This window comes from Lepidochelys kempii, chromosome 3 (assembly GCF_965140265.1).
Source record: "Lepidochelys kempii isolate rLepKem1 chromosome 3, rLepKem1.hap2, whole genome shotgun sequence".
In the NCBI taxonomy this organism is placed as follows: domain Eukaryota; kingdom Metazoa; phylum Chordata; order Testudines; family Cheloniidae; genus Lepidochelys; species Lepidochelys kempii.
In genome coordinates this window covers 204,879,522-204,899,833 of record NC_133258.1, presented here as the reverse complement: position 1 = coordinate 204,899,833, position 20,312 = coordinate 204,879,522, and the positions used below count along the sequence as shown (strand labels likewise).

At 42.4% G+C, this 20,312-nt stretch overlaps 1 protein-coding gene across 2 annotated transcripts in view; it reads right to left on the bottom strand.

Moving 5' to 3' along the window:
* Positions 1-20,312, bottom strand: part of SLC24A3 (solute carrier family 24 member 3) — a 327,978-nt gene that overhangs the window by 122,246 nt on the left and 185,420 nt on the right. For both annotated transcript variants that reach the window (XM_073339750.1, XM_073339751.1), the window contains exon 3: positions 4,166-4,242. In XM_073339750.1, coding sequence (XP_073195851.1) covers positions 4,166-4,242 — 77 coding nt within the window. The remainder of the gene's footprint in view (positions 1-4,165; positions 4,243-20,312) is intronic.

Sequence of the window (20,312 nt, the reverse complement as noted above, 5' to 3'; positions counted from 1 at the left end):
TGGCCCTAGATGACCCATTTCCCTCAATTCTTAGTAGATCGTGTACTGCGCACAGTGACAGAGTACAGGGATACTCGACAGCCTCACCTCATTCCACCTCACAAGATGTGCACACTCACTATGGGGTGAAAGTTCCCAAAGTGCTCAGTTTCAGCCAAGTATGATCCCATTGAAGTCAGTGATAAAACCACAATGGACTTCAATGGAGAAGAATTAGGACTGGGGGAGTTTGGAAAGCCCATCCTACATAGCTAGGGCACCAGCATGCATAGCACAGTCCACTGTGCCACCAAATAATGGTAAGCAGAATTAAAAACATCACTGCGACTTAAGAGTCAGGCCTAAGATTCAAACCCAGAATTTGGGTTCCACAGCCAATCCCTACCATGCAAGGCTGCACTGACTCCCAGCAAAGACATTGCGCCGGTCTAGCCCTCGGTTACACCTGCTTACAGAGGTGTCGGCAGATCTCAAAGCATGTTACAAAAGCAAGCAAGATCAGCCTGATTTTACGTTTGTCCCTAGTACAAAGAGTTGGTGCCATCTGTTGGAGAGCTATTGTTGCGTGAGAGTTAAGATGTAGGCCTCCTCAGACATCACGATTTTGTTTCCTGCTCTGGCACATGCAAAACTTCCCGAGAAGTGGGATTTTTTTGATCATCTATTTCTTTTCCTAGAATATTTGCACATGACCAAAATACCCTAAAAAAACCCAGGCTTCTCAAAGAGTAGATACAGTCAAACCAAATGCCTCAAATTAGACTCCTAAATCCACATGTAGGCACCTTAAAATAAATGGCTTGATGATCAGAAGGACTTAGCACTCAAAAATCATTATGGAATCAACAGGAACAACTGGGTACTCAGCAACTTTGAAAATCTGATCACTTATTTAAGCACCTTTCTTTGGGCACCCAGGTGTAAAAATTGTGATCTAAGCCACTAAATGAACTCTTTCTCTAACCCTGGTTTAGGATACACACTCCAGAACATCCCATAATCAAACATTTTGCCACCGATCCTTGGAAATATTCAGCTTTCCAACACTGACACTATACAACAAATTTGTAATTGGAGTCACTTAGCTCCTAAAAAAATCATAACGCAGTGTTTGTGATAGGATGTGATACATTGTAATTTGAAAGGGAAAGGAAATCATGAATCACACATTTCTAACAGTGACTGTTCATTTAAGCCGACTAAAGATATACAATGTTTTTAAATATTCATCGGAAGCAGGTATTTTCTTGGCTGTTTGAAAATGCCTCTCACCCATGAGAAGTAGGGACGATTTGGCACTTCTATATCAATTATAAAGACATTAAAAGGAAAAGAATTGTCTTTCATCTACAGTACAGAAGTTAATAAGAGGCTCTGGAGGGAGAAGTGCACTTCCATTTCTTTGAGATTACAGAAGCTGTTGAGCATAAGGTCCTGTAAGCATAGAATAATGGATTGGCAGACCAGAATTTACGTCACACAATTCCAGTTTCAAAACACTCATTATTTTTACCCAGTTCCTGGAGTACAATAATTACTACTTTAGTATTTCAAAGCACCAATAAAAAAAGGCATTTAAGCACGTCTAATTTTAAGTACATGAGCAATTCCACTGACTACAATGGGACTATTCACTTGTTAAAACTAGGCACGTGCTTAAGTACTTTGTGAAATCTGGGCTTTCAATTGTGATTACAGGGGATCTCCCATGATAGCTGTGCTTCTGTGACAATTTTCAGATATCCCAGTCTTGCAAATTATGGCACATGCTCTTTCTTACTAAAAGTATTTGAGAGACAGTGTTGCCAACTTTCAAGATTGTATCCCGAGTCTGATAATATTAGGCATTTTTCTTAAAGCCCCAGCTCTTGGAGTCATGTGATTATACAAGACACTCAGCTTTCATTTAAAAACAATTTCTAGCCCTCATGGTTGTGGGCAAGAGCTTGAAAACTAGAACCCAAAGGCTCCAAAACCAGAAGGCAAATAAAAAAAAACCCAAAATGTGTTGGTAAGGAATGGACTCACTTCTGGGGAGCACCTTCTTGTGGCCAGGTGTGGCACAGTAGCTTTCGCTCCATCTAGTGCCTACTGCTGACAGCCACGCTGGTCCTCCAGTGGTTGTCTCTTCCTGTGACTCAGCCCTCCGGCCAGGAGATTTAGTCCACTCTTTTAGCCCAAGATCCTGTATCATTCCTTTGGCCTTGACTCTGGGCACTGTGGGCCTCACTCCTTTTTCTCAGGGCTCCTTGTTGTCCCTGTCCCTTCCGCAGCCTCATGTCACCATACCAGTGGCTGGTTGGGGAAGTTGGACCCTCCTGCTACACTGTGTTCCAGCCTAGGGACCCTAAACCCAGCAGCCAAGATCTGCTTAGTCCAAGCCCTTGTGGCTGCTTCCTTGGGGCTCTTCCTGTGCAGCCTTTCTTAGGTCTACTCCCCACAACCACTCTGAGTCCTCCCTTCTCTCAGGCCCTTCTCCTGGATTCCCCTAGCAAACACCCAGCCTGATCTTACATCCCTCTCAATTAAATGCCACTCAGGGCTCCTTCCCTGGGACTCCAGTTCCTGTCCTTTTGCCAGGGCTCCCCACTGAAGACGCTGTTCTATGTAACTCCTGGCCACTTGCCAGCCTCATCTACTCACGGGAGGATCCAGAGGTCGCTCTCCCTCTGGACTTCCTCCTCTCTAATCCCAGAGTGACTCCAGACTCTCTCCCTACAGCCCTCTTCCGCGCTAAACTTCCTGCCTCTATAATCATGCCCCAGCTCCTCCTGAGCTGGGCTTCAGCTCTAATTAAGCCTGGTCCATTCTCTGGGTGCAACAAGATAACATAATTGGCCCCTGAGGCCCTCATTTCCCTTTCAGGGCCTGTGTGGGGTGGACATCCCATCCCAATAGACATGGCAGAATTTGGTTGGTTTTTTTAATAATAATTTCGATGGATAATATCTATGTTTATTTTAAGCATTTTAAGCATCTCATGCTTTTTCAGGCTTGACTCTGACTTTGCAATGCTTTCAGTAGTACTGGAAAGAAAATATTGTATTTATGATGCCTCAGAATGTGGAGCACTACATTTATTTGTTGTTATTTATAGATACTTCTATGGTGCTCATCTCTGAAGTACCCGAGTCCCTCAAAATACTACAAAAAATACATCAAATTCTTTCTAAAAGATAAAGTTATAGAGGCCTGGCAGTGACATTGCAATTAGTGAGGCATCGCCTGATGTAATGGCCGTGACCATCTTGGGTGATACACCCTGGATTGAACCAGGGAACTTCAGAGCTGAAAGCATAAGCTGCTACTATTGCTTAAGTGCAGGCTTTCCAGATGGGCCGGTAACAGATTTATATCCTCTGGGGATCTGGCACCGAGGGGGACCTGTACCACACACTTAACACTTGCTTACAGACTTCCTCTGCTCAAAGGATGCTCATTCTGAGCACCTCAGGCCCATAGCAGTTTGAATCCTGGGCCAGGCCCTGCTCACATGATGTACCACACACAGGCCCAGATTCGGCGGCATATTGTGCTATCTGCATGGTCCCTGCCATGAAAAGCTAAGAGATTTAACATGTGTGATCAGATTTCCTCCAGCTTGCCTGGCATTTCAGCCTTACAGTTGTACCTTCCCTTGAAACCACTTCTACTTGTTTGTTTCTCATGGAAGACTGTAACCCGTTAACTGATTTTTCATTTTAAAAAAGTCAAAAAGATGGCAAGTGTGCAGAGAACATTAAAGGCAGATCCTATGCCAAAAAGCAGCCTGTAAAAGTGGGATCCTGAAGCTGTATAGTTCTTGTCTCCCAAGGATTTCCACATAAAATGTTTAACTTTAAGCACGTGAATTGTCCCATTGATTTTAAATGAGATTATTCTTGTGCAAATTTAAGCATGTGCTTTCATGCTGGATCGGGGCCTTTAAAAGCATAACAACATATATAAACGAAAAGATGCAATATTAAAGAATCACAATTATTTGTAACTCGCCATTCTCAAACGAGGTTGTGAATGGCTCTTGGGAATTCTGTGCATATGCATGTATCCACAGGAAGAAACCGCAACAACAGAAAACCAGATGAATAAGAAATTACATCAGCTTGTCTGATAATATTTTACTTCCAGTTTAAAAAAAAAGTGCAAATGAAGTCAAAACACTTACACAGAGGACATGCAGGACTACAGCTCCATGTCTTCTGTCCTCATTAGTAAAGATGTCGCTGGGGAATTCATGGAGAGCTGGGAAAGGAGAAAAAAGAAACACTTAATCAAGGTATTGGAAAGATGCAATATATGGTAAAGTAAGGTAATAAAAACAGCTGAGTCCTTCTGTAGGTTGATAATCTTGCAATAGATATGAATATGGGATCCCATGCCATGGGTTTTTGCTACTGCTTTATGATATGTGTGTTTGCTTAATCTGTCCTCTGGCCATTTATAGATATGTGTATATTTACTGTGTAATTCAGAGGCATAGCAACCATAACATTATATCTCACGAAGATGCCTCAGAGATACTGAACAAATTCTAAGCACAGCATCATACTCCATAAAATGTTAAAGAGGAAAATGTTCTATTCTGGATTAAGCAGATGTGCAGTAATACCGATCACAAAGCATTTTTTACACAACATTTTGTATTTGAAAAGGGAAAACCCTCAGAATGGGAGGAGGAGAAGAATGGCAGGTGCTAGAAATGTTTAAAGTCAAAATGATTTATTGCCATGGGCTTCTCAGCATAATACACTCCTGGAATAAACGCATCATGATTAGGAATAGCTGGGTCTTGTCTCAGAGTCAGACATCTCCTGCCACCATTTTGGTCTGGATAGGGGAATAAACAGAATACAAAGATGTATGCAGACAAGGCATTAACGATGTGATTGGGGTGTGGATACTTGATCCCCAGTGAAATAAATGTAGACGGTAATCTGCGCCCTCAGAAAACACCATCCATCCGATCTGAACACAGGATCGGCGACAACAATTCAAACCAAGCATGAAGCAATCATTTTCAAAGTGGACACTCACAGCTATCATAGAGGCAGTTTCCACTCCACGAGTGACAGAAACCGTCACCTGTGCATTCTGCTGGGTGGGGGAGATGTCACAGCTCCAACGGTAGGAGAGCACTTACAGCACTATAAACTATAGCATCATCCCATGGGGCGTCCTGATGAACAGAAGGCTGCTTGGCCCCATCTTCCTCTGGAGCAATAAAAGATCTGCACATGTACCTGCCTATATACTTTCGAACTAGTTCTTCTGGCAGAAAGGACATTTTCCTGAGGTCATGTTTGTTTTTCATATCTAGCAATTGTACTTAGTTCACTTAGTGTACTTAGCCCCTTGGAGCTGGGGGCCTAAATACCTTTGTGGATCTGGGCCAAAGTGCCTCGCCCAAGCTCGCATAGGTCTCTCCTCTGGTTGAACCAAAGTGATGCATGATGGGACTCACATAACCATGGTGTATCATGGGAAAAGCGGTATGGCCCAGTGAGAAGAATGTGACATGAGGTACTTGAACTACAATTCCCACTAACAGACCTGGCAGAATTTGGTTGTTTTTTTACTAATAATTTCAACGGATAATACTGATGTTTATTTTAAGCATTTTTTTAGATTTTTATCAATGTAAATGTTCACAGTTGAGCAAAACTAGAGGTTTTAAGTGTTTTTTTAGAATTATAGTGATTTGAATTTTCACAGTTGTGCGAAATTGGGGACAGTGGGTCAGAATTATTTAATGACAGTTGACGAGATTCAAAAAGTTAAAGCTTTATAAACCATTAAAACACAAATTGTCAACATCATGTCACAATAATAAAAGTAAATACCTTTAAATCAACAAATCATACCTGTTTTCACTATTCATTCACTAGTCCGTCTGTAATAAGCCTAAATCACTGGATTTTGACTCTAGTAAGTTCTCAAGCAGAACTTTTCTTACTTTGTCTATCGTTAAATTTCAGTCATCATTGATGGAAATATTTTGTGGGATTGTGTATATATGATGAAATTGACATTTGCCAACATTTACCAATAAAAATCAGATCCTTTCAACTCCACCATGAGACATCATGGCAGTTCTGGGGGGATAAAGATTATTGTGGAACCAAGTTGAAACAAAATGCTTCAACATTTCCAGGCCAAATATTTTTCAGAAGTTTCTGTTCCATGAAAAATTTTGACTTTTCATCCTGATTCAGAGTGAAAATAAATGTCAGAATATTGACCTTTTCCATGGGAGAAAAATTCTGATTTTTGACTAGCTCTAGATAAATGGAGGATGATCTAAAATGTGTCGGATGGTGTAATTTACATGTTGAGAAGGCACGAAAAAGGTGTCAATTATGTCACTGTAGACACCCTTCATCTCACCTCTGAACTTTGCCCTGAATTTATTATTCGTGGATCAGAACCAAATTCCTTTTTACCTAAAACATTTCTCCATGTCCCCAAGGTGAGCAAGACTCTTGCTGTATGACACTAGCTCTACAAGGAACTTTGTTAGTTCTCAGAGCAAACTATGCTGAAAAATAGCAAAGTACGCTGAATGAAGGATCACAACGCACCAGGATCCCTCTAGAGCAGTGGTTCCCAAACTTTAACAACCTGTGAACCCCTTTCACTAAAATGTCAAGTCTCGTGAACCCCGTCCTAAAAATGAATGTTTCCAGGGATTTTCTCCTTTACCTGAGTATAAATTATAAAAACAATGATCTTGGAAATATAAAATTTGTTTTTATGACATGCTTATTACACACTATTTATTATTAATTATTATTTATCATTAGTGTTTTTATTACATTATGAAAACGGCAACACTCTTCCAAGATCTCACTTTCGTAGCTTGTATCACTTTGAATAAGCCTGTTATAAGACAAGGCTCCTGTGTTTCATCAAGGAGCATCAGATGTGAGACAGCATGAAGGTATTTAAGAAGCCAACTCAAAGATTCCTCCTAACCAAGCATTCAGGTCTTGAGCAGTCCAGGCAAACAACCCACGTTACAACAAAGCTTAAACTTATTCTTCATAATAATTTTAAAAACAATACTAGCTGCCTATTTAATTTTAAAAACAGCAAAAAATATCCACCTCCCTTTCCATTTCATAAAAGGAGTCTTGAAGTTTAAATCTCCTCAGTGTGATAGATATGCTTGTTTGATCTGCTTAGCTCTTGGAAGTCCAGGGCTCTGGGCTGCTGGCCCCGTGCTGCCCGGGGTCCCTAGGGACAGCTCCATCCGCCATTAGGGAATTTTTCCCCCGAGAACCCCCTGTAGCATTTCACAAACCCCCGGGGGTTCACAAACCCCAGTTTGGGAACCACTGCTTTAGAACTTGAGGTAAAGAGCAGAGGCTCTCTAGCTGGAGGGCAGTAACAGACTCATACCCTCTGTCAATCAGGCACAGAGGGAGGCCTGTAACACACACACACTTATTGTCACTACAACCTCACCCCCATGGCCATAATATGAAACACAGAGCTGGAGAATAGCAGCCTGGAGGTCGCATGGTGCCAACACTACATTATTCATCAAGTAAGTGTGTCACATGTGCTGGTGACTGCTATGCTACTCCTCAGGAAAAGGGCAAATGCACTTAACACTAACTGACACTTGGAAGTATTATGAGGAGTAAATATTATTATTTCTTTCATTTTTGTAATCACCAGTAATACCTAGCTCTTATACAGCACTTTTTATCCATAGAGCTCAAAGTGCTTTACAAAGGAGAGCAGTATCATTATCCCCATTTTACAGATGGGGAAACCGAGGCACAAAGAGGTAAATGCCTAGACCAAGGTCAGCCAGCAGGTCAGTAGCAGAGCTGTGAATAGAACCCAGGTCTCCCGAGCCCCAGTCCAGTGCTCTGTTCACTTGGACACACTTCCTAAAGAGCTAACCTTTGAAAGCAAATCACATTTGAACACGTGTGCCCTCTTTTTAATGGCTAAGATGCCACCAGCTGCTCATATCGTCACTTCAGTAGCATTCCAGTGCATAAATAAATTGCTGGAAATAAGTCCTGTTTCAGGTTGCTACATCCAGGGCCGATATTACTGGTAAGAGTTCCAGCTCCTATTCTTACTGTTCCTAATCAAAGCTTGCAAACTAGTTTGTGTGGGGTTGGTGTGTCTTTCAAAACCAAAAAACCAAGCCCCATTTGCAGAGTCCCTTAAACACACTCTGCAGAGATAACAGCTGCTCTATATTTAGATGTATTTGCCTGTATGAGAGAAGATTCCACTGGAAGTTCTGTATTCATTTCAAATAATTGCCTTTGAGTCTGCTGCCGGGGAAAAGCTAAGTTATTATTGCTCTGAATGAAGAATATAAATGTTTACTCTGCAGTAATGCTGTAGGACTCAGGCAAACTCCATGGCCTAATTAGCTTAGAAGAGAGCATCTGTTGGTAGAAGTGAACCATGAAGAAACTTCATACAGAGACATAATTATTTCAGATAGTATGACGGAAAGAAAAACCAAATCAGATGCATTTTAACTCAGTGCAACAGTCCATCACGAGAAAACACAGGTCCAGTTTCTGATTTCAGTTACTGTTGATGTAAACCTAGAGTAACTTCATTGAAAACAGAGGGTTTACAGCAACGTAACTGAGATCAGAATTTGGCTCCTCATCTCTTTGCTCAGTCAGACTGCTTTGGGTTGTGGATTCTTTAGGAATCTGTATCCTTAATATTGAAACTGAAAATAAATAGATCAAAATCTGTTCAATATTAACGCGTTTTGGCCAATCAGATGCTTGTGTTGCGGGCACTAACGACACTAATTGCAACACAATTGAAAGAGGGTTAGATTGCCTTGTAGCTACCTTGGTCACAAGCATGCAGCCAATGGAATGGAGCCACTGCTTCCTCACCTACATCCATGTTGCACCCGCTTTTGCTTCCCTCCTTCTTTACAGCAGGAGGGGAGGATCAGGCCCAGCGTATTGAATGCACATATATCAATGGTTTGCAGTTTGCCTCTACCATCCCCGGATGCAAGTCCAGACTTTATTACAGTATAATACAGACTTACTGATTCTCTCCAATAACATAACAAGTGTCAGGGAAAACTATCGACTAAGTAGAGTGCAAACAAGACAAAACCAAACCCACACCTCTCACTTGCTTTGATCATTCGATTTGCTGTTGGCAAATAAGGTATTCTGCAAGATTAGCCAATGTATTTCCAAGGTGAGCAGACAATTACTACCACCATCTAGAGATGGATAATGTGATGATTAGTATTGCAAATGTGGTTTTGTTAGTCAAATAAAGGCAAATTACTTTCATTTAATGAAATGCTGTGTTAACGCTACATGTGTTAATTGGATTAAAAAGCATTTAAAGATTGTCAGCCAGTTAGGTTGCTGGAATAGCTTTCAGTTATATGCTGAAAAGCAGTTGTAGAAATGGCCTTCCAAATGTGTCTGTAGTGGGGCAGTCACCCCTCTCCGGCTCAGAAGGGGTTAAAAGCCAGCCCGTGGAGGGGGCCGGGGCCGAGAGAAAGGCATAGGCTGAGTGGGGAAACAGCCAGAGCTGGGGCCACGCCCCAATCAGGCCACAGCTGGCCCTATAAAAGGGCTGTGAGCCAGGAGCTCAGGCAGAGTCTCTCTCTAGCTTCTGAGAGAGAAGGACCTGGCTGCCTGGGAGCTGAGCAGGGTACCTAGAGTGGAGTAGGGCTGGGGGAAGGCCAGAGGAGCTGGGGAGCTCCAGCCTGGAAAACCCCCAGCCTGCAGGCCTTGCGAAAAGCCAGAACAGGTACTGGGGTTACAGAGGTGCAGCTTGGGGTTAGGCAGAGGCAGCTGGTCCAACCTCCTTGCCAATGATGAGTGGCCATTACACTGCAGTCTGCCCCAGTGAGCAGGGGTTAGATGATGACTAGCAGTAGCCACTGAGACAAGGTGGGTTTAGAGGGTTGGGGGTTCCCCTGGGAGGGGAGACCCAGAGCGAGGGGGTACTGCTGGGGCAGAATCCCAAGGTAAAGGGCACTGGGGTCCAGGAGGGACACGGGACCAGTGACAGGTAAGACACTGGCCTGCAGAAGGTGCTCCATATGCTGGAGAGCTAATTCCCTGGATGACCAGCAGGAGGTGCCGCACCAGTGAGTCATTGCTTTGCTACAGTATCGTATTGCTCAATAACTCCAGTTTGAGTTTGCTCAGCTAACAAATAAAAAGCTGTCATTTTTGCTAACCAGCAGCCCTACACATTCAACCAGGAGTCCAAAAATCAAGCTATGTTCTTATTGGCTTTCACATCTTTATCCTTAATAAAGTTCTACAGCTGGAATTTAATTAACAATTATGTAGATGATTACATAAAAAAAAATCCAGCTCACTCTCCCATAGCTGGATTACCTCTGCCGTGTAAGAGGAGTAAAAAGCTACATCTTAATGTGACTAGTGTAAGCAGCGAGGACTAAATACACACAGGGAGCAGAGCTGTCAGGTGAAAAACTGCCATTTTCACAGTCACTTTTCTGACCAAAACAGCAGGTTAGCATTGCTAAGAACACATTTCAGAGAGTGTAAAAATGAAATGTTATAATGTGTCATAAGCCAGAAGCTGGGAATGGGCGAAAGGGGATGGATCATTTGAGGACGACCTGTTCTGTTCATTCCCTCTGAAGCACCTGGCACTGGCCACTGTCGGAAGACAGGACACTGGACACAGACCATTGGTCTGACCCAGTATGGCCGTTCTTATAAGTCCTGCCAAAGTTATCCTCAAACTAGGTGTGAGCCAGTATGAAAGTACAGAGGAGATCTTAATATTAGTCTTTCCGTGAAAGGGGTAATGCCAGCAGTAGCAGAGAGGGTGCGTCTTCTCTGCAATCAGAGGTGTGACTGCAGCATGCATAGACATCCCTGAGCTAGTTTGGATGGCGCTAGCTTGCATAACAGCAGCCGTGACACCACAGCTGCGGAGGTGGCAGTACAGGATGGCCGCTCAGGTATATTACACACCCCAGGACCATGCTGCCCTGCCCCGAGTCCTCTATGGGCTTGTCTTCGCTGCTGGAGTTTAAAGCACCACTTACCTGGAGCTCAAGATTTGTGTGTGTGGCTGTGAGTTGGGCTGTGGCAAAACTCAAGTTGTAGCATAAACTACCTTGCAAATAAGACGAGCCTGTGGTGATGTTTTGCAGGGTGATCGCTCTGCTCTCACTGGAGCTAGGCTAGCTGGAGTGGGATACCTCGTGTGTACTAACTGTTGCAATGAAGACAAGCCCATAGTGTAGGAAAAGAGATTCTAAGACATAAATCGTAGAGGTAGTCCAACCCTGTGAAACAGGAGCGTCTTTCTGTCACACCAGACACCAGGTGAATGAAAGCAGGGAAGTAGCTAGCAAATATGGACTGTTCGTTGCCTCATGCTACAATATACCCATAATTGCCAAAGATAGGCCCATGAGCGCACACAGTCTGAAGGGTAACCTAGATCTGGTGCAATTACATAATTATGCCACAGGACCTTACTAAAAGCAATCTGCGGCAAAGGCAAACATCATGCCAGTTATCACCCACTGTCTCCGGCAATCAGAGGACAAAGAGCACTTGGTTGTACACTTCGTCTGCATCCGCTCTCTGGGCCACAAATGAAGCCATGTGAATGCCTCAAATGGCAGAATTTGGCCTTTTATGTGGACTGATGTCTGTGACCCTTAGGTATATGACGCAATGGGTATTTTATTATTATGATTTTATTTTGCAGTAGCACCCAGATGCCCCAATCAAGATCTCCCCTCCCTCCCCCATTGTGCTCAGCACTGTACAAATACATACTAAGACACACAGCCTGCCTCAAAGAATTTACTGTCTAAGAATCTATTTAAACAGATTCCAGCACTAATACTAGAGTTTAAAAAAAAACACCACGGAAGGCAAAGATAAAGGGCAATGAAGTGAAAACTATCTTATACGATTCAGTTTTCCTCCGCTACGGCACTGTTATGTGAAAGGCAAACGTTCATATCACATCTTCCTTCCAAGAGATTTTCACAATCAATCACAACTACCAGGGATTGCAAAGGAAACATGACAGGTATGGTTTTATGAATGTACATAATGATTCACTAACACACAAGTATCTACTCACCCCACTTGCACGCACCCAGAGGCATAAAAGAATTTAGCATGACAGTTTTTGATACATGGAGATGATAAAACTTCAGTCTCCTATCCAGCGTCTGTACTCATTCAAGGAGACTGACAAAGGTAAAGGCAGGTAGAAAAAAAATACAGCATAAAAATAGAGCAAGCTGCAAGCAACTGGAAAGGGATGGGGAATCCCAGCCCTCACTCCTTCTGTGCACAACAAACATTTAATCCTATCCAAATTCAGACCTCCCACCTCTCTAGCACGATGTCTCTCTCCCCAAGGTTTTTCTAAGATGTCTCTCACTAGGTTATCAAGACATAATCCGAAGGCAAGCGCTTTGAACGGTTTGTACCTGAATTCATGGAGTTACAAAAGATTTCAAATTTGCATAAGCTATCTACTGCATTTTTTGTTAGAGGATGTTGGCGGGGATGAATCAGGTGCAGAGGAACACAGATACGAGCAGTACCTTACAAAAAAGGAGCTCTTTTCCCTGAAGAAATGGAGGAAGCTACCTGAAAGCTACTCGGACAACAGCTGCCATGTTTGAACTGCATGGGCGTTTAGTTTATTTATTATAGTATTTTCAGATTGTGCAGTTTCATGGAGAGAAGGTGGTCAGAGACTTTGCCAGTCTTTTATTTTGACTGTACCAGAAAAACCTGTAAATAAACCTGAAACCACAGAATAAATGATTCCTGCTGCGTTTCTGTCCAGTTGTACGGATTCTGGCCTTCAATGTCTGCAGGACGCTTGGCTTACAAACTCTGCAGGAGAATAAGATTTCCATACAGGATCAGTTTTTCCATGAAGATTTTCTATGTAGATGATATTAGGTACAGTATTAGTCAGCAGTATTACTTCTATTGTTCCTATGTTTGAAAAGTTACTATTGCCCATGTATGAATTTCAGCTTTGAAATGTTTGCAATTCACTTTTGTTTCGAAGGTGCGAATAATGAAAGGGTGATGTCCTCAGAGAGGACTGGCTGCTTGAACGGTTCAAATTTTAAAGTGCACTCTGTTGTAAGCAACATTTTATTAGCAATTAAAAAAAGTAAACATAGGAGCTATTAGATAGTAGAAGTGGTAGAATCTGAATTAGCCAGATGACATTTTATGGACTAACTTGTTAAGGACAAATAATCAAGGGCCAGATCCTCAGCTGGTCTAAATGAAATTGGAATGATGTTGTTTTACATTCGCTATTTAATTAGTAGCTGCTACAGAACAGCAGCAGAGACAATGGGTATCATTTTGATCTCAAACATGGTGGTTATCAAGTTACAACATCAGCTATTGATTTTTATAAGACGCACATTGATATCCACTAACATATAAGAGATCAGGACTAAATTCTGCAGCTGTTAATTTTAATCAAAATGTTCAAAAGGACACGTAGGAGCAGATTTTTATCCTTGCCTGGTAAGGAGCTCTTATATTTCAGTCAAAATAAAATGGGTAGCGGGAATGAATTTTTGCCATTTTTAAAATCAGCATGTCGTTTATTAAATCAGAATCCTGCTTATCTTCTCCTAAGCTTTAACTGCCTTACAAAATCATCTGCATTACAAGTGAAAATCCTTTGAACGGAAAATATTACAGAATCTCCTCTTTGTTCAGAGTAGCAAAGAGCGCTACCTCATAGTGGTTAGCACACTGCTATGGAGAACAGATGCACAAAGAACATGACACTTCATCAGTCACTTGAACGTTACCAAAAATATTCGTTCTCACCAACCTGGAAACCTCTCTTCTCCCTCCACCCTTCCCCCCATTTATTTGATGGTTCCCCTCCAAACTTTTTTTTTTTTTTAAGTGCAGCTCCCAAGACAAAATGAGCTGTAGAGGTTTCCATAGAAACCTTGGATTCAGAATAAGGAAGTTGCATTACTGAAGGGAATTAGTACCTATTCCTACATTTGTACTATAGAGGGCTCTTTGTTATCCTGGGATGAATGACATTAGGATTTCATGTAACTGAGAGGGTACTTCTGCATTAAAAAAAATAAAAAGATCTTAGTAGTGTTACTTTTAGAGCTGTCAAGTCTAATTACAAACAATGGAATCCACCAGCTCTAGGGACTGTGTGAGAAGTATATAAAAAGATGCACTTGAGATCTGAGAAACACATGAACTCAGGTCAACCCTCCCTTCGCTATCTCTGTCTAAATGAAAAATTAGGTCACTGCAAAGATTTGAATAACATTCTCTACCAGATCAATAGCTCTTGGAGCTGCAATAGCGTTTTAAACAAAATTCACTGCATTGCTCAGCAGGCTAACTACTCTGGGACCTGCTCTTGTCCCAGATTAAGTCAATGGGAGTTTTGACATTGACTCCAGTGGTGGGAGAATAAAACACTAGGGTTGATGGCCCACCAGTCTATGTTTTATACACAAAACTCTGCAGTCAGATAAGATGGAAGACTCAGGAACCAGAAAGTGACTTCAGTGTATTTCTAAACTAACCTCTTTGCTTGTGTAATTTTAAATCCATCAGAGAGCAAAAAGTTTATTATCCGTATTGCAGCAGTGCTTAAAGGCCCAAGTCAGGGATTGGGACTGCAATGGGCTAGGCGCTGTACCTTGCATATGATGAAAAGGTAGTCCCTGCCCCAAAAAGCTTAGAACAAATGAGTAATTTCAAGTTGATAAACATACTCATTTTTGTGGTTTCTCAACCACCTTTTACTTTTATCAATACAAAGGTTTTTTTCCCTCTCTCCTGTTGCTGAAGAAGGACCCCTGGGGAAAAAAAACTGGGTACATTTAACTGACAGGGGGAACTTGGAAGCTGAATATGCACCAAGTTCTTGTCAAATTAAAAAATAAACAAAGAATTTCTTCCCCTCTAATCTCATTCAGCCACAGGGAGGTTTGCCTAGGGACGTTGTGGAATCTCCATCATTGGAGATTTTTAAGAGCAGGTTAGGCAAACACCTGTCAGGGATGGTCTAGATAATACTTAGTCCTGCCATGAGTGCAGGGGAATGGACTAGAAGACCTCTCAAGATCCCTTCCAATCCTGATTCTAGTGTCACTTTATGTGCTTCATGTTACAAAAATAGGTAAAAAATGTTCAGAACTGTGAATTTTAATCTGATGGAAACCCTGTTAGGGCTTTGAGTTAAAACACGAGGACCTGATGGTCATTTACACTAAGGCTCCTCCAAGCCATTATGGCAGAGCAGATGGACCTTAAAATGGGTATGAATTAGGGTTGAAAAATTCTGAATTCTACATTTTTACCAAACTGTTCATTAAAAATACAATTTTCAATTACCTAGACTCCAAAAAAATGTTGATGAATTTTTTTATCAGCATTTTCAGGGCTAAGGTGAATTGCACTTACGTTCGTTAAAAGGACACTTTACGTTGCTAGACAGCTGGAAAAGGTGTTTAAGGCTACGTCTACGCTGGCCAGCAATTCGGACAACAGGGTCCAAATAGCAGCATGCACCAAAGTGCTGCGGTGTAACTCCCCTGTGCGGCCGCTGCTGGTGCAAACCAAAAGGTTCCTAGTTCACATGACCGTGGTTCCACATGAGAGAGTTTCAGCACAGCACTTTGGTGCATGCTACTATTCACACCCTGTAGTACGCTGCGGGGCAGTGTAGACAAACCCTTTGTGTAAATGAGAACCAGACCACACCGAGCCAGGAAATTCGGGGGGGGGGGGGGAGGGAGGGGTTCAAAAGCACTCAGCATTTGGCTAACTCATCTCCTACTGAAGTCAATGTATTTAGGTGCCTAAAGAGGCAGATGTGGAGAAGAGATTGACAATGTGACCCTGGTGAACCATAAAGGCAAATAAAAAGCACCCCAAATGTATGCTTTTTACAAAAAATCTCATGATTTTTAAGCCAATCTTGTGGCTTTTGGAGCCTGACTCACTTGGGGCTGGAAATACTGGGATTAAATTTACTATTTGTTTATACAGCACCTTCCAAAATGGGCCCGAACCTGGTTGAGGTCTCTTCAGTAAGAATAATAATTAATAGCACCTCAGGTTTATCAACTTGACATTGCTATAGGCCCTACCAAAAATCAAAGCAAAAAGAGCTAGCTCTTGGAATTCCATTTCCCAGATCACAATCCTCAGGGTGAGGTCACAGAAGGGAAGAGGCTGATACAGTTCAAACTCACAGGGACTGCATAGCACCAGCTGCTCGCAGAACTCAGTTCTCCAAATAGCCACTCAGCAGTGGGAGGTCACAGAATGGAGCTGCCCCAGGCAGGGCTCAGACACATGCTTTCAGTCGCACCAGCTGCTCTCAGACCTCAGTTGCTCTGATTGCTCCGCAGCATGGTGAGGGTACAGAAGGATGTGGGCTCAGTATGGATCATGTTCAAGGGGAAACTCTGGATGTGCAGAATAAATGTTCTTGAAAGCGCATCAATTTACTAAAAGCTCCAACCCCTAAAAGCTAATAATGGGTAGAACAAGATGTGGAATACCCAGCCATATGCTGAGGTTACATTTGACCCCTAGATTTAAAGTCCAGAAGGGACTATTACAGTCATCTAGTCTGACGTCCTGCGTAACACAGGCCAGAGAACTTAACCCAGTCTGTCATTCCTGCGGCAAGCCCATAACATCTGTTTGAGCTAGAGCTTAGCGCTGTGTGAAGCGAGCACAGAAGTGGTATAGCAGCTTCCAGACGCTCTATTAATACATTAGAAGGACTGGTTCTGAACCGAACTGCAACTTCATACTTTGGCATAAGGACTCAATCATACAAGGTGGAGACTGCCCCACGCTCAGTCCCTTTCTGGTGCGCTCAGTGCCTTGCCGGACCACGTGAGTGAATTGTTTGAATCTAGTGGTATAAAACAAGCAAGTGCCCATGGAAACCCTTGATTGTCTTTCATAGCACTGGGGGCTAATTCTGATTCAAAACAGAAATCAGTGCCAGTGCAATTCAACAATATACACAGCCAGATTCCCATTTACACATATGCCCCTTTATTTACATGGCCAGACTGGCACCAAGGGGTATCACTGGGCCAGATTCCCTCACCCTGGATTCTGCACTGCAAACAGTCCTCACACAGAACTGATGGCAAATGCAAAACCAAGTGCCTTATTTACAGTGTAAATATAACCGAAGACGTTCCCCACACCTCATGGTTCTTACATTCTTCCCAAGCACAGGGCGAGAGGGGAAAAGAGATCTCACCTCTCTGCAATCCTGGGTTTCTCTAGCCTTTCCCTCCAGCCTACCTCTCTCCTCTTCTTCTTCCTATCTCTCTCTTAGCTGTCCTCACTTAATGAGCTGAGCCACCATGTTAACTGATTAATCATTCCATCCCTAACCAATTATCTCTCTAATTTGCCCCATGTGGGGATGCTTACCAAGTGCCCAGAGTGGTAAGTCAGCCCAAGGCTACTCACACTCTGTCACAAGGGGCCTCAGAGCAAATGAACACCTGACGCATAGTTTCCAGCTAGAACTGCTTCCTTCAGGGTTAGCAAACAAGAGGCTAACAGGACGGTCATTTGCAATATTTGAATAAAGACAGTGACACTATCCCCAAAGGCTGATGAGAGTTCTCAGCTTATGGGCAGGCAGGCAAAGCATGGACAGCAGCAACATAACCTCCTCATGCTGTCCCACTAGTGTGCTATAACTTGGACCTGTAGGGATCACCTAGCAGAGTGAAGGGATAGAATAGTCCCTGTGCTCATTCAATCTTTGACTTCTCTGCTGGGGCCGACCATGAAGGTGATGGGCTCTGTGCTTGTGACATCTGACCATTAGGAATTGAGTTGAGACTCCCAACTTAACTCCCATGCTGTAAGACATCAGTCACTGGCTGGCAATTTGCTATGGCCACTACAACCAACCCAGCTTACATTAGAACTGTTGTCCTTGGAGAGTCCATCACCAGTCCCCAGCGTCTGTCAGTGCCCCCAATATATTTTAAAATGTTAAATTCTTGCATTCTGGGGGAAAATGTTCCAACATGGAAGACAGAAGGGTGGCATTTACCTTAAGGTGACATGAGTTGCAATGTGAAGAAACCAAGCTATGTTTCCATATCAATCATAAATCATTTGGCTAATGTTTTACAGGCATCTCCACTTTTAACTACTGAAAACAAACAACTGAAATAGCAAAGTGCTGTTGAGTATGTTTTTAAATCATGCAGCACCCCCACCCTCCACGAGTCATGGTTGGCACTGTCCCATACACTGTAACAATGGTACAAGGCCTAACTCTTGCCTAACAATGCTTGAGCAGATGGGATTCTCTGTACCTTTGCAGTAATGAATTCTAATGACTAAAAATGAAATATTTATTGTAGATGTTCAGACTGCAGTGAATTTATTCAAGGATTCATTTCTACGGTTTATTGCTCACTGCTCCGCTTGCTCAGGGAAATACAGGCGATACACACAATACATATGGTCATGGGTACCTGGAGAGTGAACAAAAGGGTTTCTTTTGTCTTAGGCTTCCTTTATAGCTGCTTCCATTTTCTCCATTTTGTTGCACAATGGTTAAACACGTGTGCAAAATCAGTTTCGTGTATTATGGGCTATAAAATAAGGTTAGTCCTATCACCAGCCAGCTCAGAGTTCATGCTTGCAGTTTTGAATGTTTAGCAGAAATATTATATTTGGGAATGGAACAAGCCCTTGTGATTCTTGCTGGTTGACATATCTGAAGCCAGCATGTCCCAATGCACTGCACTGCCACCGCTGTTGGAAAGTTTGCACCTGTGGCTTTTTTAGCATGCACGTCTGATGCGCACTTCCACTGAGCCCAACCACATAACATAGCTATGGAGGCTTTTACTGATCCATCATCTCGGCCTAATTCTCAGTTACACTTGGACCCTTTGCACTGCCTAGCAGTATGACATGGCCATAAAGTAATTATACGTGTAATCTGTACCCACATTACAGCACCTTTATACTACCAAAAATGATGCACAGAGACCTGAGTATCAGAATCAGACCCAATACGTTTTATTATTAATAATTATTATTACTTATTTGAATTGCAGTAACACCTAGACGCCCCAGTCATGGACCAAAGCCCTCATTGTGCTAGGCACTGTATAAACAAAGAACCAAAGGATTAGCCCCTGCCCCAAAGAACTTACAATCTAAGTTTATGTATCTAAGTATGTAAAACACAGTTATGCCCAGTCTTGTGATTGCATAGTGAGTCTCTCCATATTTAGAGTTCTTAAAGTCCCAGCTCCTGGAATCAAGTGATTACGTGAGAATCTCAGCGGGCTTTTTGTTTTTAACTGAAACTTCCTAGCTTTTGTGACTGCAGAGAAAATGTTTCTCTGGGAACAAAGGGTAACAAAAAGCCACTCTGGGAGTGGCTGGGTCATTACACATATTGAATCTATTTCCCTATGTAAGTATCCTCACACCTTCTTGTCAACTGTCTAAATGGGCCATTTTGATTATCACTACAAAAGTTTTTTCTCCTGCTGATAATAGCTCATATTAATTAATTAGCCTCTTACAGTTTGTATGGTAACTTCCACCTTCTCTGTATGTGTGTGTGTGTGTATATATATATATATATATCTCTTCTTACTATATGTTCCATTCTAAGCATCTGATGAAGTGGGCTGTAGCTCATGAAAGCTTATGCTCTAATAAATTGGTTAGTCTCTAAGGTGCCACAAGTACTCCTGTTCTTTTTGCGGATATAGACTAACATGGCTGCTACTCTGACAAAGGTAATTAGGGTGACTTTGAAGGAGGTCCATCACCGGTACTTAGCTATAAAATTGACAAAAGGCCATTTGCTTGTTCCTCCATCATTCACAGTACATTTCAAACAGAGATGAAGACCGAGATCCCGTGTTTACAGTTCATTTAAATGACATCGGAATACAGCATAGACAAGGACTGTTGATTCCATCATTGACCCTACTCATACATATGTAAATACACAAAAACACAAACATTATCTTCCCACATGTCTTTTGAGGTTTATTTATTTTGCAGAATGTTTAACCCGTTCTGGCGATGCGTCACATAACACAATCCTGAATAAGTAACAAGTAGTGAATGATGTATATGAACGTAATTTTGCCTTGCTAAAAAGTTTAAAACAAAAAACACCCTGAAAAAAATCATCCTCCTTCCCCTTCCCCCAATCCCAGTACCCAAGATGGGCAGAAATCAGCCCTGGTTCAATAGCAGCATTTCTATACCCAA